We start from the raw sequence: 18,861 nt of genomic DNA, 5'->3' as shown, positions 1-18,861 counted from the left end.
TATCACTAACCATGTGAGTTGCTAAATGTTGTACCTTCATTAATGTAATCATATTGCTACACTTAGAGGCGCCTCTCTTCTCTTTTATACTCAGTTGTGACATGACGCTACTTGTATATCAAGACATCGCTTGTTTATCAAGTCAAAATTTATTTAAAAAAAAAAAAATTAGCTTGTCTTGCAAAACGCTCTCAAACCAAGTAAAGCTGGATACACACTATCCAACTTTTGTGGTTAGATTTCCTTCAGATTTACCTTTTCTATGTAGTGCAAGGGCCCGCCAGATTGCATACAAATTGAAAGTGTTTAGGTTTGACCTCATATTATATGGTTTTGGTAAGTCTAAAGGAAAAAAGTCTTCAGAAAATCTTATAGTGTGTATGGCCCATTACTCTCAATCCAAGGTTTTACTGTACAGGCAGTCCCCGGGTTACAAACATCCGACTTACAAACGACTCCTACTTACAAACGGAGAGAGACAACAGGAAGTGAGAGGAAATCGACCCCTAGGAAGGGAAATTCACTCCTGTAAGAGTCCTCATGGGAAAAAGATGTCTCCACTGAAGCTTTATCACCAATCCTTGATTCCCTAACAACTCAAAATTTTCAAAATTGAATTATCATAGAGACAGAAAGTGAAGTGAAATCTTCTGAACAGGGGCACAGACAGCAAAATAAATGTTACAGGGGTGTTAACCCTTCCCTATGCTATCCAAAAAAACTTAAAAATTATTTTTTTGGCTTGAGCTACACTTAAAAAATGTTCTGACTTACAAACAAATTCAACTTAAGAACAAACCTACAGTCCCTATCTTGTTTGTAACCCCGGGACTGCCTGTATATAACAATAGCAGACTCGATGAACCACTTGGTCTTTTTTCTGCCATCATTCTTCTATCTATCACTTGCCAATGTTTCAAAACTCTGGCATTAAGATTTGTTTTACCTTCCGTCGTGTAGGGGTAGAGCTTTAACCTTTCATGCTGAAGTCTTTTCAGACTTGTCCTGCAGCATATCTATTACTTACGCTCTCCAGACGGGGAAAGCTGCTTGCACAGCTAACGATACTATAGACTTTGGAAGAATGGTGCTTTTGTGTGTCACAGCTTACATAAAAAGCAAGCACGCTCAGACACAATAGTGTGCAGAGTGGAGGAATGAGACACAGCGTAAAATAAAGACAAAAGAGGAGCCTGGCAGCTGATGGTGATAAAACAAAGTGAAACCAAAACAGGGGATAGAGGAGGAGCTGAACTGGCAACAGACAGGAAGAACTCACTATCCAATCACATTGTCTCTGCCTGAGCCAATAGACATTGCTGTTAGGTCTGCCTGGCTCACCACTGCGAGGACTGGCACAGCGTGCAGGAAGGATCTAAGCATGGCGTTCCTGAAGAAAAGAAAACTTGACAGAACTGAGCAGGACAGTGAGTACTTCCAGTGTTATTCAGACATCACAGTTCATGAAGAAATGCTCGCAGACACCGTACGCACAAATGCATACAAGACAGCCATATTTCGCAGCCAAGACTGTCTCTTAGGCAAAACCGTGCTGGACGTTGGTGCTGGCACAGGTATCCTTAGTATATTTTGTGCGCAGGCGGGCGCAAGTAAAGTCTACGCAGTGGAAGCCAGCACTGTGTCCCAACTGGCGTGCGACGTCGTAAAAAAAATGGAATGGAGGGTAAAATAGAAGTCATCTGCAGCCCGGTGGAAACTGCCAATATACCAGGTGAAGTAGATGTTATTGTCAGCGAATGGATGGGGTACAGTCTTATGTATGAATCGATGCTAAGCTCTGTGTTATATGCCCGTGATAAATGGCTTAAACCTGGTGGTCTGATATACCCATCGCACGCGGATCTCTTCATTGCTCCTATTAATGATACTGCCGTGGAGGAGCGGTTGGACTTTTGGAGCGGAATGAAGGACGTGTATGGAGTTGACATGACCTGCATGGAAACGTTTGCACGTAAGTGCATCATGAGTCGAGATATGCTTGTGTGCCCGATATATCCGGAAAATGTGCTCTCCCATCCTGTGAAGTTTGCCACTTTGAACCTTGCCACTGTCACGCAGGATGACATTGCTAACGTCACAGGTTCCTTCAGGTTCTGCTGCTATGGTTCTTCCTTGATGCATGGATTCGCTGTCTGGTTTTCTGTCAATTTCCCTGGAGAGAAAGGACTTACGTTATCCACATCTCCTTATGGTCAAGAGACGCACTGGAAACAAACGGCGCTGTACCTGGAGGAAGAGGTACATGTAGAGCAGGATACAGAGGTTTCTGGGGACATCCGTATGTCACCTTCTGAAAACAACGCAAGACACTTGTGTGTATCTATCACCTATTCTATAGGTGGAGGTGCCCGTAAGACAAGGAACTTTCAGATGGGAAATTGATAGCTGTGTGGGGAAAATAACATGTGGTTGCAAACTTTGTTTTCTACTAATAAAAATACATTCTAAACAAATGTTCTTTTTAAAAAAATAATACTGCTTTAACGTGAAATGAAACCTAAGCAAACGTGTTTTTTTTTTTTTTTTTTTATGTATAGTAAGGAAGGGTTAGAAACAATATTTTTTTTATTTATATCTGTGTCCCCAGTAGTAAAATTCCCCTTACTCATTCTGTGGCCATGAGGGCAGGAAGTAAGTGAAAACCCCACAGACACAGAAAAAAATAAAAATCAGAGGTTATATCACCTACCCACTTGACCCAAGATCAACACTTTTTTAAGCTTTAAGTATTGGATTCTTCTGGAAGTTCTAGCAGATTTTTGTTACTGTGTGTCCCAGATGGGGAGATTTTTCCTCATTTCCTGCCTGGTGGTCACAGGACAAGAAGTGTGGATAAATCTTAATCTTAAAAAGGAGCTTAAAAACTGTAGCTGCTGACTTTTAACAAACAGATGCTCACCTGTCCAATGCTATGGTCGGCGCAGCCATTTTTACTCTGTGTCTTCTCTTCCCGGCGCCAGTACCTTTACTATGAGCACCCAGCTATGACAGCTTGTGGCTTCACAGCCGGGTGCTCAATGTACATGCGCAAGAGGTGCTGCACACCGTGAATGGTCCCCCAGTCTTCTGGGACCTGTCACATGTCCCAGAAGTTTGCAGGAGGGGTTAAGAACTGTTTCCGCTCACCTAGGCCAGTGATGACGAACCTTGGCACCCCAGATGTTTTGGAACTACATTTCCCATGATGCTCATGCACGCTGCAGTGTAGTTGAGCATCATGGGAAATTAAGTTTCAAAACATTTGGGGGCGCCAAGGTTCGTCATCACTGACCTAGCCGGTCGGAGCCCCCCCCAGGCACTATTTCAGGAGCAGGGTAGATTTACCTTCAACTATGTAGTGCAAGGGCCTGCCTGATTGCAGTTGAATTGAAAGTGTTTAGGTTTGACTTCATATTAAATTTTTTTTGGTAAAGCTAAAGAAATAATGTACTATGAAATTGTATAATATATGATCAGTCTAAAGCCGGCAATAGACAGTTTCACATTGCCTTGCAGCAAATTGGCTGGATGTAGCACAACATACCTGTGGTTTTCATTTGGGTTTTCTCATAGACCTCTATTAGATTATGTGTTATTGGTGCATTTTGTAAGTGTACCAAAGATGCAGCATATAGGACTTTTGGTGTGCTTTACCAGCTTTTACAAGTCTCCTCCCCACCATGTAACTAGACTGAAAGGTGAAGAAGCAGATTGATAAACTCGCCTCACTGTCACTCTGGTCTCTCCTCCTATCAGCATGCTTCCATGCTCCTTGCACTGCAGCACAATCACTACTACTCTATGTTTTGCTTTTCCCTCAGTCTGAATTCTGATGCACATGGACTGGAAAAGGCTGAGACCAAGTTAAATACATTTAATGATGTATTAATGAATATCAAAGAAAAGTTCTGGAATCGCTGCACTCCTCAAAACCTTTTATTGCATATCATACATTTGTTTTTCATTATGTGTTTCATTTCTCCATTCATCCCTAAATCACACAATAAGAGCTGTTTTTTTCATGCCATTTACATGTGTAATCTGGTGGTGTGGGCTGCTTTCTATCTTTGGGGTCATGGGTTTGACACGAACGACCAAATTCTTTTAATGATCTCATGTTTTTTTTAAATAAAAAGATTGCATGGTGTATGGCAGCACACAAGATTTGATTGTATGTGAGAGGAGTTGCTGTGTTTAGCTAGAGGCAGACGTTAATGAATCAAGTGCCTGCACCTGTGCCGCCTACATATATTTGTCATTCTTCCTATGACACAGGAGGTTGAGGAAACGCTGCTACTAGTGTGTCAAATGTTCCATCTGTGATATCCCCATGGTGTCTGTGATGTTTTTATGATATACAATAAAGGATTTGGAGGAGTGCAACAATTCCAGAACTTTTCTTTGAATGTGCATCTACAGATGGGCTGTGCTGGCACCCTTGAACCTCTCTCGCATGGTGTTTCTTTTTAAGTCAACCTAGAGCAGCTATTTTGAATTATGTATTAATGAATGCTTAATTTGTGAATTTCTTGTAGTTGAGCCAAAAAAAAAAGGTTTTGACTTGAATACAAACACTCGTATGAAAATTCTCAGTATATGCTAAAAGCCCGAATACACGATACGAAAATCGGAAGTAAAATTTAGTCCGACGAACGATCTGCCGATTTTCGGATTGTTAGTATGGTGCTTTCAACAGCCGATTACGAATTTTGCGGACGACAAAAACTGGATGTGCAGGCTCAAACATTTTTATCGTACATGAACACAATGTCCGATTTTCCTTTAATTAGTACAGTTCCGATGAACGATCTGCCGATTTTCGGATCGTTAGTATAGTGCTTTAGACAGCCGATTATATGGATTTTCGTACGACAAAAACTGTATGCGCAGGCTTAAAAACATCTGATTTTTGTTTAATTAGTACAGTTTTCGTCCAAAAAAAAAAATCATAAGAGCAAGACTAGGCATGCTCAGAAACAAAAGAATACATACAAAACAATTCAACACATGACATCACTTCTGAAGTAGAATTCTGTCGTACGAGACTTTTCGTATGAAAGTAACCTCTTCACTTTCCACATGAGACTAGCATGCAGCAAAAAACGAACGAAAAATCATCCGATAATCTGATCGTGTTTACGAGGATTAAGGCTGGATACACACTATACAACTTTTGTTGTTAGATTTCCTTTAAATTTACCTTCAACTATGTAGTGCAAGGGCCTGTCTGATTGCATACAAATTGAAAGTGTTTAGGTTTGGCCTCATATTATATGGTTATGGCAAATCTAAAGACAATTGTATAGTGTGTATCCAGCTTAAGATGTGGCGAATGTTGTTCGAAAATACTTCAGAATTTCTTTTGCTTTTAACACTCGATTTTGGATAAATTGACTTTGCTGAACAAAAGTCATATACATGTGCCTCGTACACATGATCAGATTATCGGACACATTTTCTTTAGTTTTTTGTTGTATGCTAGTCTCATATGGAAAGTGAAGAGGTTACTTTCATACGAAAATTCTCGTACGACAGAATTCAACTTCAGAAGTGATGTCATGTGTTGAATTGTTTTGTATGTATTCTTTAGTTTCTAAGCATGCCTAGTCTTGCTCTTATGATTTTTTTTCGGACCAACTGTACTAATTCAAAGGAAAATCGGACGTTGTGTTCACGTATGATAAAAATGTTATAGCCTGCACATCCAGTGTTTGTCGTACGAAAATCCATATAATCGGCTGTCTAAAGCACCATACTAACGATCCGAAAATCGGCAGCTTGTTCATGGGACGAAATTTTGCTTCCGATTTTCTTATTGTGTGTGTACGGGGCATTTAGATTATGGTCTGTCTCACCATAAATTTCATTAGGCACAGGTGCGTTTCTTGGGTCAACAGCCCGTTTCTTCAGGAAAGTATTTGATGACAAGCTTTTGCAACAATAAACATATAGTAAACAATATCTTCATACAACAGCTGTCATTTTCTGCCCATTGGATCTGGAGAGGTCCCAACTAATCAAAGGTCAACCTAAAGTTTAGATATATCGTATATCACCAATTATCTCTGTAGAGGATATCATATTGGATCAACAATTGGAAGAAGCCAAGAGAAGTCTGAGCCAGTGGAGAGCTTAGTGGTTATGCATCCATTGGGGTGGAATGCCAGAAACTGATATGTTTGAGAAACATTTTCCATCCTGCTCCTTCAAATTTGCTCATCACTATAGTCGAAAATGAACATCGATTTGACCGCACATGAGAAAATTGAATGAACATTTATCAAACAAAAAATATTTATACAGTGCTTTATACACTGTACATTAAAATCAGTCCCTACTCTCAAGGAGCTTATAATCTACAGTTACACCTAAATTACATACATATAGGGGGGACAGTTTGGACAAAAGCCACTTGATCCACCAGCATAGGAAGAACATGCAGATGGTGTACTGACCTGGATATGAAGCACGGGTGTCAGTAAGACAGAAGTACCATCCATTAAGCTACTATGCTGGCCATAGAACAAAATAGTTTTATCAATATTTATCTTAGCACATGCTCCAGGATTATAAACTGGGGCAATTACACTAAAACCCTGCACACAAGGGCTGAATGCCAGCCGACATTGACTGGAATAATAAAAAACGTCTGACATTCGGCTAATGTTTAAGGCACTCGGTCTGACAGAAGCTGGTCATTTGGCTGGCTTCTGTCTGAGAAGCATGCTGGAAAACCAGCAGCTGACTGGCTCCTGCCAATGGCAAAGGGCGCTGATCGGAGTGTTCTGGCGGGGGGCGTCCCCCTGTTAGAACACAACAGCTTGGCAGGGGAGATTGTTGTACTAACTTTGGATAGTTAGTACAGTGTCTCCGACCAGAGCTGACTTTTTTTTTTTTTTTTTTCATTTAACCCGCTGGGTTGAAGGGAAAAAATGAATAGTGTGTACCCGGCTTATGCTTGAAAATCTATATAATGCTCTTTTCTGTGCAGGCTAGACAGTATGGTTGCATCCCAAATCTGTTTATCTATGCCTAACTTTGATGAGGAATAAGAAGTTAAAGATAGAGGTTGTTTCCAGGGGAACCTACACTTAAAAAAAAAAAAAAAAAAAAGTATTGTCTGGAGTTTCACTTTAAGGCCACATTCATATAGGATGATTAGGTCCATGACCTGTGCATGCCACGTTTCCAGGCATGACAGTGCACAGGTGTTGCATGCATCCCCATGGCAGCATCCTATTGTTTTCAATTGGGACTTTAGGATGTAAGGAAACAGCCACTGTATCCCAATCAGGGATGGTGCTACCACTAGGCAAACTAGGCAGCCACCTAGGGCGCACTGCCGCCTAGGGTTCCTGGTCACTGGTTTCCCTACTCTCTGCCTCCCGCTGGTCTCCATGCTATGTACGTTTTCGGTGTGGTGCAGGAATGCTTCTGCTCTGTAGCATGTAACTAACTCTCAGGCAGCCGTTCCATTTGACCGATAGTGTCATTAGAGGCGCAGCACTGCACTGGAGGACATGTCCCGAGTCTCCCGACAGAACAGAAAATATCACCTGCTGCTGTGTCCCTCTATCATCAGTGACCTGTCTGCCTCTCTGAGTGATTGTCCCAGTAGAGCCAACTCTACCTTTTTGTCTCCTGGCTGGCTTGTCCTGTACAGCGGCAGTGTGCTATAGCCGATCGGAGTAGTGGGCGCTCAGGGGTCGGTGGCTGTTGGGTGACAGCTGGAGCCTAGAGGCACCAAGGCAGGGTTCATGCCTGGCAGAGTCATCGGATGCGGAGCAGAGCCCAGGTGAGTGAAGAACACTGAAATTGTTTTTCTGTATAGACTGATCTGTCCTCAGACTGCTCACATGTGTGATGTCATTGTTCCGAGCACATGGCCTGGATGTAAGGGTACCCCTCCCCCTTCCTCTCTCCCCTTTTTTCCCTCCTTCCCCCTCCTCCTCTCCCCCTTCCCACTCCTCTTCTCCCCCCCCCCCTTATTCCTCCCCCCTTGCACTGGTATAGGGTGTCTATCCATACATTGCTCCATATGGGAGGGTGATGTAATCCTGCCAGGGCCTATTCTTCTATTTAGGCCAAATTGGTAGCAGTCATTACCAAGGTGGGGTATACATGGGCAGGGCAAAGTGGGTGCCTAGGGTGTCAAAAATCCTTGCACCAGCCCTGATCCCGATATGACATGAGGATGCCTGTCCCTGGCCACACACAGGGTATTAGGACTCAGCAGCTGTGTTCGTGCAGCTGCGTGTTTCAATAGACATCAGTGAGATACCAGCATGGGAACGCACACAACATCTGAGCATCCCCTTGACAGGAAAAGATTACAGATAGTCCTGCACAGGGCACGAGCCTAATCATCCCATGTAAACAGGGCCTAAAGAATATTTTTAAAACATGTTAGCACATTTAATATATATAGGGACGCTAAGTAACTTCGCTAATATATAATTCTATTATATTAATTCATCTATTAATGTATATATTAGTCTAAGTATATATTATATTAATATATTAATGTATTATGTATTCCTCTTGTGTATTGTTCTTTTCAGATTTCTAGCCAGAGTCCAAGGGCTTCCTACTTCTAGCATCTTGCGTGTAGGGCCCTCCTGATTTTAGCTGCTTGTGTGTTGGGGCTACCTTCTTCCAGCAGCTTAAGTGTAAGTGCTGCTGCTTTCTTCTAGCAGCTTGTAGTTAGGGACTGCCTGTTTACAACATTTTGTGTGGGGGGGGGGGGGGGGCTGCCCGCTTCCAGCAGTTCATGTATAGAGCTTGCTTGCTTGCCTGCCTGCAACTTGTGTGTAGTTGCTGCCTGTAGGAACTGTCTGCTTCTATTAGCTTGCATGTAGGGCCTCCTTGCTTTTAGCAGCCTCCGTGTAGTGGCTTTCTGCTGCTAGCAGCTTTCAGATCTGCCTGATCAGAAGCAAGAGCATGTGATCTGGTAAGTAAACATTTAGGCTCCATGTACACGGGACGCTGGAAATGGCCGTTTAGGAGCAGTTGGGCGTTTTTTTCAGAAGCCCCTGAACCCATCTACATTTTATCTTATCTGTCCATGTACACAGGGTCGTTTACAGTCATTTGCAGGCAGTTGCGTTCAGGGACTGTTTTTAGAACGCAATTATTTGCGTTCGAACGTGTGTTTCCCGGCGTTTCAAACGCACAAACGCGTCCGAACGCGTCTGAACGCGTCCGAACGCGTCCGAACGCGTCTGAACGCGATGACCCGCGTTTAGCGTTCGCATTTTTTCATTTTAAAGGGGAATCATTTTTATGACCTCTAGGAACGCTTCTAAACGCAAACGCCCGCAAACGCTGCTAAACGCCCGCTAAACGCGGGTACAAACGCGACTGAACGGACGTTTCAAACGTCCTAAAAATTCCAGCATTCAAAGGGACTTTTAACAACGTCCCGTGTACATGGAGCCTAAGTGTGGTTAAATAACCCTGCCATTTAAGGCCTTTTTTTTACTCAAACTTTCTCATTGTTGTTCATAAAAAAAATACAGCAGAACCAAAAATGTTGGGTGTTGAGGTGCAAGCCCCTGCTGTCAACTCCATTAAGGTGGTTTGACTTGGTGCGGGCATGCTCTCCCTTATGATGGAAGTGACCAATTAGCATAAAAAGGAGAATGAGCTGAGGCAGGCAAGAAACAGTCGAGAGCTGGGCACTAGCGGGACAGGGGAGAGTGGGTCACCTGAAGGGAAGGGCAAGGAGAAGGAAGAGTAAGAATTTTAGGAAGTAATGGGAGGGCAGGCAGGATTAGGAGAAACCAAACAACAGTGTTGTAAGACGCTAGACTGAATCCTCGTACACACGCGTCAAAATTCGGCAGGGAATTTTCGGCCAACGTCCGATCGGCCGATTTTCAGCTTGTTAGTATGATGCTTCCCACAACCGACTCTGACTTTTCGGCCAAAAAAAAATCTGGTGTGTAGGCTATAAAATTTTTGTCCGCCGTCCAAACACGGCCGATGGCATGCTCAGAGAAGAAAGAACACAAAGAAAGAAAACCAACACATGGCATCACTTCTGAAGTAGAATTTTGTCGGGCGAGAAAATTCGTGTGCAGTCTAGGCACATTCCAACCAACAAAACACAACTCTGGACAAAAGACGGACGATCAGTCGGCCGATAATCGTTGCGTGTATGCTAGGCTTTACATGAGAACATAACACTGACAAGGCGCTCCTGAAATTACATGTGGGTGTCATATATGCACAATATGATAAGACCTCAAAGGGATTACTAGCAGTGATATCAAAAGCCCAGAAACACAAAGGACAGTCTATCTATTGAAACAGTCTTGGTTTATTGCACACACAATTAAAAACAAATGAGATGAACGGTGGTTACCAGTTGATGACCAACCCCATACCACAGGCATGCAGGATATTCTGGGGAACTGGGTTACCGATAAGAATCCATGTTGAAACCTTCTCGCTGGCCGCTGCAAGGAGGCGGGTGGATCCACATCCGATGAAGTAGCCAAAACCGGGAAGTCTGTGGTGGTGGACACTCAGACTGGGACACACCAGAGAATCACGCTAGTTGCCAGGATAACCTGTTTGGGGGTACACCCCTTTGTCAAATCTTTAGCAGAAAGTCAGGCCTGTACAGAAAGAGGAGGAGAGACCAAGGGTGACACGGGAAGAGCTGTGTGTTTGGTCTGCTTCTGGTCACATGACTCTGAATGTACTGCTGCTCATCCTGCCACATACTACACATGTACTCTGCTCGCACAGTACATGTACTGTATAATACTATTGTGCTTCTACACTAGTATGTGAGGTGGGGTCTTGCATTTAAGTTTTACTGCTAAGAAAATGTAATCATTAGATTGTCCATAGCCTGGCCACAATTCTACTTTAAAGTAGACTGTAAACCCTTACATACTGTATACCCAGTGAAGTGACTGGCCTCAGGTGCTACACCCAGATTAAACAAATCCTCCTATATAATTTGTAAATGTTTAACTGCAGTTTTCTCTTCTCTACATCCCTTCAAAGTCCGGAGTTGATAAAGCTTGTATGAGCTGCTAGAAAAAAGGGAGCAGAGCGCTGTAATAACACACCACAGAGCTCAGTAAGGAGAGCTGAAGGGACACATACCCTCTTTATACAGCACACAGGAACAGAGCTGAGGCTGTCAATCAGCTGGAGATCCCTCTCCTGTCACTATTTTTCTGTTGGTGTCAGGAAAACAGAAGTGAATCATACAGATAGCAGAGGAACAAAGCAGCAGACAGAAATGACACTTACTATTCTTAATTGAGACAAGTACACAATATAGAGGGACATGCTTTGTTCATATTTCATGTCTGAGTGGTTTACAACCACTTCAAGATCTAGTGTAAGGATGGGTTCACACTAGTGTGAATTAGAATTTGGGTTTCCCCGTATCCAATTTGCATGGCAGGAGAGTGTGCTCTTAATGGAGTCAATTCACACATCTCCATGGCGGCTGCGGAATGGATTGCACAAGGGCCCTCTGCGTTTTTGGCTCTGTTTCAGGTCCGAATTCAGGCAAAAATTCAGGCCTGAAATGGAGAACAGGGACACACTGGACCCCTGCTGTGAGTCCCATCCCATTTAAGTGTGAACCCAGCCTCAGGCTTCATTCACACAAGCATATGAGTATTTTCTGTACATAATACAGAATTACACAGAAGATCTTGCATTAAATACAGCATTTAGATGAGTACATGTAGCTTTATTCATGTATGCATGCGTGTGTTTACATATCTTTACGTATGTTTACCTGCTTACTGATGTAAAATTTCGGAGGCTGCCATGGCTTACTTTTTGTACGCCGTTAAAAGCGGCAATCATTTTCATTCGTAGACACAGCTGTGTGTTTGTTCATATTGATTCCTATAGGGGGGCGTGGCCGGCTGGAGACAGAGATGGACGCTCTGCTCTGAGGCTCTGTAGAATAGAACGGGCACAATCGGCTTTTACTGCAGCTCCACTGATCAGCGCTCCTCAGAAGTGACCCATCGGCTCCCCCAGTCACCCAGCAGTATGTCGGTGAAGCAGGAGGAAGACTGACACAGAAGATGACCGCATACCTGTTTCAACCCGCGGCCAAGATGGTGCCGGCGCTGCGGCCTTACAAAGCAGCTACATCCAGTATGAGACCTCCCATTCTGAGGCGGCATCCCCCGGCCTGGAGGCTTCCATAGAGATGACACCAGACCCAGCGGAGGATGGAGAGTCATCCCCACTCACCCCGACCTCCAGGAGCCCTGCTAAGGCTAGGATGAGAATAGATCCCCCGCTGCCTGGCACTCATGAGGTGAGCCTGACACAAAGCATGACAAGACCTAACGTTCCACAGCCTGACTCTATTGCATCATACCCGACAGCAAATCAACCAATTATGGACACTGCCCTGAAGGACATGATGCTTTCCCTGAGACACACACTGCAATCTGATATGCTGTCTTTCATGACACAAATTAAACAGGGGCTCACTCACATGAATGACAGAATCACACAGGTGGAATCTAAGATGGATGCCTGTGCTCAAGCTGTACATGAAGTCACTGACTCCCAATCTGACCATGTCCAAGACCACATATGGATTAGAGATCAGATTGCTGATCTGGAGGACAGATCTCGTCGCAACAATATAACGATAAGGGGACAGAGGAAGTTCAACCCCAAGATTTATCAGCATATGTCAAAAACCTAATAAAAGCCCTGCTACCGGAGCTCAAAAATATTGAATTAGTGATTGATAGAATCCATAGGCTCCCTAAGCCATCACATTTACCTGACACAATCCCTAGAGATGTTATCCTTTGTATACATTTCTTTCATGTCAAAAACCAGCTGATGCAAAAGGCAAGAGCCCTGGGCCCCCTACCTGAGCCATATGCTCACCTGCAGATCTACACAGACCTCCCTGCAAAAACGCAGACAAATGAATAATATTACAAAGGCACTCCGCAACCATAAGATCATTTACCAATAGATCAACCCGGCTAAGCTTTTGATCACTTACCAAAGTGTTAAACACCTCGTCTCCTCGGCTGAGGAAGGCCTCCAGTGCTTACACACCTGGGGGATAATACCTGTCCTGGACTCCCTGGCGTCCCACAAAGGGGGTTATGGTCAATCATCCCAAAAACCTCCTATGCCACAACGCAACAACCGCTACCCTCACACTAGATGAACACACCCAGTGGAGCTTCTCAGCTACTATGCCCATTCTCCCTACAGTTGTTCTACGGCCGTATAGACTTTTTACCCCACACCTGTCCTTGCACTGGTTGTGCCTTCAGAGGATACTCCTCTGTTTACCCTTCCTGTTGCTCTCTGACTGATACTTTGCCACAGTCCTATCTACTTCACGTCTTTGGTGCTCAGAAGGCAACAAAAACCTTGCTATTTCTGACCGCATACTACACGAATTACGCTTACACCCTCGGTCTTAACCTCCCCACTCAGTTCATCCTACTCACCTGATAATCTCTACGACTGTCTGTGCCACCTACTACATTGGGGATCATGATGATCACACTAGTATCCATTAACGCTAATGGGCTAAACCACCCTGCCAAGAGAGCCTCCTCGTGGAAACTAGCAAGAGAAATGCGTTGTGATATACTTTGCGCTCAAGAGACTTACTTTCATGCCTCCTTTTCTCCCCCGTGCTCTGATAAACAATTCACCAAAATATACACTGCAAATACCCCAGCCAAAAAAAGAGGAATACTCCTTCGCCATATTGATTCCTATAATGCTGTGTTTGGATGAGTACAAAACTATATGCTGTATGTATCTAGAGGCAGCGTTTTAGATTAGGCGTTTTTGAGTGCTTAACTTCATGATCAGATGAATACGACCAAATGGGTAACATGTTTCTTGTAGTAGAATTACAACGTGAAGCAACCTCATTACTGATAGGTGTCACTCTCTCACTGGCCTGTAGCTAGCCAGGAAGCAGAGACTGAGTAACATCTTTCTTGTTCGGACAGAATAAGTAAGCAGAACTCCAACCAAAGTATCAAGATAAAAATGAATAGCCCATTAAAATAATGTAGCACTCTCCTAGTCAAGTGCTAGATAGCAAGTATAGTTTTTAGCTTTCTCTGCTTAACAGGAAAGCAGTAGGTAAAGTATTTGAGCTCTCTGCTTATCAGGGAGCTGCATCTACTAGTTAGGCCTGTTCCATGTGTGATTCATATGGGCTGAGGGAGTGTCCCCACTGTATCCAAATGAGAGGTACATTGGACAGTGGAGGAAACCCAGCCAACGACACACAGGCTTTGATACTGTCCCATGGGTTTGGCACAGAGAGTGGTGCATCATGGGCTAGGGTATAAAAGCCAGGAGCATATGAGGCATGGGGTCTTTGGGCAGGAAGCCAGGTCCCGGAAGGAGGTTGACAGCTGTCTCCTCTTCTGTAGCTGTGGATGGTGGTCACAGGCAGCTGGCCTGGTGAACTAGAGTGTGTGGCTGAATCTAGAGGTCCAGGAAAGCTGACTGATGGAGTTGGAGGCAATGGTGACTCTGGAAAAACCGTGTCCTTGAGTACAGAGGACTCTGCCCAGGAAGGGAACCACTTCAGAGGATAGAGCCAGTGGACAGGTGTCAGCATACACAGTGAGAGAGAAAGGGGGTGCCGAGTTTAGAATCCTGAAGATAATTGCAAGCATGAAAACTTGAAATATCTTCACTTCAGTGGCAGAGTGAAGCAGCGGCCTTGCCGCATTCTAAAGCCAGTTGTCCCCAACACTGTCAATAGTTATTAGTTGGAGTAACCCACTCATCCCTTCTCCTATCCAAGTTCTAAATAAAACTACAAAACAACATCCCCTGGACTGATTATTGACTGAGCCAAGAACTTAAAGTATTAAGTTTCTTCTACCAATTGCTATGGGTAACCCAGGGGAATCCAGAAAGTGTTATTTCCAGCAGTCCTCTAGGGGGCAGTGCTACATTTGGGGGCTCATCCGGGATATCGCCCTGGGTTACCGGAATGGTTGCTAATGGCAACGGACGGAAAATTCTGTCTAAAACCGTCATTCTTCTTCAAGAAATGTGCTGGAGCGCCAAAGAGGAGAGTGCTCTACAGGAGACAGGGAGAGACAGCGAGAGTGGATTGAAGAGTCAAGTTCATAGTGATGGTTGCCAGTGGCAATGGATAGACTTTGATCGGGACTGTAATTTGTTCTCTCAAGCAATGTGCAGGAGAGTTGAGGAGAGAGAGTTGCATCATGCTGTGAAAAAGGACTGTGTCTACTTAACAGTAAATGGTGCAAGCGTGGACGGAGAACATGAGGGCCCAAAGCACATGGATCGGTGTGTCAGGGGCCATGTTTGTGCAAGTACTATACAGAAAAATGTTGACCGTGCAAACAATGACAGCGGGACACTTTTCCAAGATATTAAAACGGAGGATGCTGTGAAAAAAAAATGTTGACCGTGCAAACAATGACAGCGGGACACTTTTCCAAGACAGTATAGCGAGTATTGCCTGTACAAGTGCTATGAAGAGAAATGTCAGCCATGCAATACCTGACAGCCGGACAATTCTACTGAATAGCAAAGAGGGTCAGCTGGCCTGGAGACATGGAGGTGCAGCTGAGTACAAGCAAGGGTGGCGGATGCGTGCGGATTGAAGAGCACGATTCACCCTACAGTGACTTTCATGCTAGCTGAGCTGAGATGGGGCGGCATTGAAAAGGTTACTGTACCGTGTGGGAAAGAGCACGCTGGAGAAATCTGCCTAGCGGGAGGAGTCACCGCCAATCTGGAGTTGTGGGCAGAGACACTGCTCATGCACAGCCAATACAGGGAGAGGAAGGAAGCCCATAAATCACTTCCACTTTCGGGTGGGGATGAGAGGGAGACACGTGTGTGGAGGAGTAAGCCGGAGCACGGAGGCTATCCCAAGTGTTGGCAGAGAACCTGTGGAGCAGATCAGAAAGCAGATATCGACCCTGTGGGATAAAGGAGTGTGGATGGTGCCCGATGGAGGATTGGCGTTCTGCACTGGAGGAGGCGTGAAGCACTTGGGCCTGGTATGTAGTCAGTGTCTGAGTGTTACCATGCGGATGCAAGTGTGGGGCCAATGCGGACACTGCGGCAATCTGCTGCTGCGGGCAGAGAGGAGTGAAGGTCGGCCCAGAAGACTGAGTGTGATATGGGAACACCGTGGTCACTCATGCCGTCAGCTGCGGAAACGGGACTCTTTTTGGGTAGAGGAAGAGCTGTGCTTAGTGTTAATGGAACTGGGCTCTATGAGGGAAACCCAAATTTCCGAGTCTGTGTGCATGCAGGTAGTGCGGGCCGGGGAGCGGCCACCTGTTGTACAGAAAGCTGCAGTGGCAGAAACCAGATTTGCTCCAATCAAGGCAGAGGGGAGTAGATGGCCAGCGATGACTGGGGCTGCAAGTGTGAGCAGCGAGAAAGAGGCCAGGGTGATTGATGTGGGGTCTCCCAGTTTCCAGCATCGTTATGGATTCTTGGAGGAGGGATTGGATGTCTGGAAGTTGGAAGAAGAGACCGAGTTGGACTGGGGGTCAGATGACCGAAGCAGTCCAGCAAGTTTAGGCACCCCTGATGAGGAGACTAGGGATTCTGTGGTGCGTGGACAGTGCACCAAGAATCTGTGTAGCCTACTCTAACCGGGTCCCAGATTTATCCCCACCTCGGATCTTTGCCCAGGCTCGGGATCAAAATGAAGCCTATACCTCCCTCATCAAAAAGGTGGAGACCCTGTATTCCCCACCTGGGAGATGAAATCGACCACCCCCCCCAGATTCTCCAGAATGCAAAGCTGATGTAACGGAAGGTGGCCTTGGAATATGGATATGATTACCCCTATTCTCCACGGGAGGTTATGCAGGAGATTGAGGCCAGAAGAGAGGCTTGGTGTGACGAGGCTGTGTGGGATTTTCTCTTTATCCCGAAACCCCACCGCTACCAGTCCAACCAGAGTTGTGGAAGACCTTCCAGTCAGTGAAGGCAAACTGGAATCATGGGCGGGCTATCTATATAGACTGGGTAGAAAGTTGTGCAGGTTCCCCATCCAGACTACTACTGTTAGAGACAGACTGTGAAATCCTGTTAAGGCTGGCTAGTATAAGTTGATGACTGTGAAATATGCAGCACAGTCTGAGTTCAGTTACTGTTTGGGTTCAAGCCCTATTTCCACTACCCTTCCCCTGGTTGAGGACTCTGCAATATACCACTGTTAAGTGGATTCACCTAAGAGTGGTCTGCCCAGGAATGGAACCACTCCAGAGGATAGAGTCAGTGGACGGAAGTCAGCACACACAGTGAGAGAGAAAGTGGGTGCCAAGTTTAGAACCCTGAAGAGAATTGCAAGCAAGAACACTTGAAATATCTTCACTTCAGTGGCAGAGTGAAGAAGCAGCCTTGCCACATTCTAAAGCCAGTTGTCCTCAACACTGTCAATAGTTATTAGTTGGAGTATCCCACTCATCACTTCTCCTATCCAAGTTCTAAATAAAACTACAAAACAACATCCCCTGGACTGATTATTGACTGAGCCAAGAACTTAGTGATAAGTTTCTGCAACCAATTGCTATGGGTAACCCAGGGGAATCCAGAAAGTGTTATTTCCAGCAGTCCTCTAGTGGGCAGTGCTACAATATAATATAACAAAAAATTTTATGCTGCAATATTCACCTTCAATTCAGAGATTTCCCTTGCCTGATGGTCAGCATCATACACCTCATTTTCTTTGAGCTCAGGTCGTCCTGCACCCACGCCAGCCTGGGACCAGACAGTGAAAGGAAAAGCAGCACAATGATGAGCTCATCTCCCTCTGACATTCTGCTTTCTCCTCCTATTGGCTTGCTTCTCACCACCAGCACATGAGCTGTTTTGCTCTTTGTGCTGCTCCTTATTCTAATACTCCAGTTCTAAAGTACAAGAGGCTGATACTATGTCAAATTCAGGTACTTTTACTGTCTGCATTTAAAACTATGTTTAATGATGTGTTATCGCAGAGCTACAAAGTGGAAGAAAAGCCAAAGTCTTAACTATTCTTAAAATTGTTTGTGCACCCCTTTCCCGACCTATTTTGCCTAAACTGTATAAAAAAAGATGTGCATACTTACCTATTTTTTTTTTTTTTTCCAAGATTGTCGTCGTGAACAATTTCAAAACAAGTAATGAATACAAAAGCGGGGCATTCCTTGAGTTAATAGGGAGTAAAAGCAGAATAACAAAAAAGGGGGGGGGGACTTACCTATTTTTAATCCACTCTCATCCACTCATGTTATCCTGCCATCGGGACTCAGGGAATTCTGGGAGTCCTGACATTACCCATAATCTCCCATAACCCAACTGTTGTCAATGCTCCCTCCTCTCCCCTGCAACTGCTGCTCAATGACACAGAGGAGAACAGAGCTGAAAAATAGGTAAGTACACGCAACTTTTTATACAGGTTTGACAAAATAGGTAGGAGGAGGGAGAGGGGACTTAGATGTCTCTTCCAATTTAATTTCCATTCCTACAGTACATCTGCCAATAGTTTTGCTTTAATCCTTATTTTTTAGCTAGTTATATTATACTTTATGTTAGCTTAGACATGGAATTATAACTTAATTTTTTGATTTACGGTTCCGTCATGAGCAGTATTTTTTTTATATGCTTGGGTAATTTTCTGATTCTTATTGCTATCTTGAGAACCAGTCACGCATTAATTGTTACAACTGCAATTTCTGCACTGTTGTTATAGAAATCAAAGTTCCAACAAGGGTATTGTAAGAATCTATTGTTGTAACTGCCATTGCTATACTGCCATTGCACTTTACAACTTTAAAAACATAATCTTATAATGTTATGGCAGTGCATTGATCAACATGT

General features: G+C 44.4%; 1 protein-coding gene across 1 annotated transcript; it reads left to right on the top strand.

The window, feature by feature from the left end:
• Positions 1 to 1,294: 1,294 nt before the first annotated feature.
• Positions 1,295 to 2,416, top strand: PRMT6 (protein arginine methyltransferase 6). The gene is given in 2 exon segments (XM_082264850.1): positions 1,295 to 1,667; positions 1,670 to 2,416. Coding segments are annotated over 2 exon segments (1,020 nt in total). The 5' UTR covers positions 1,295 to 1,381; the 3' UTR covers positions 2,404 to 2,416.
• Positions 2,417 to 18,861: the final 16,445 nt, after the last annotated feature.

Source organism: Pelophylax lessonae, assembly GCF_965119305.1.
Source record: "Pelophylax lessonae genome assembly, chromosome: 8".
NCBI lineage: Eukaryota > Metazoa > Chordata > Amphibia > Anura > Ranidae > Pelophylax > Pelophylax lessonae.
Note: the sequence above shows the minus strand (reverse complement) of the source record. Positions and strands in the feature narration are given on the sequence as shown.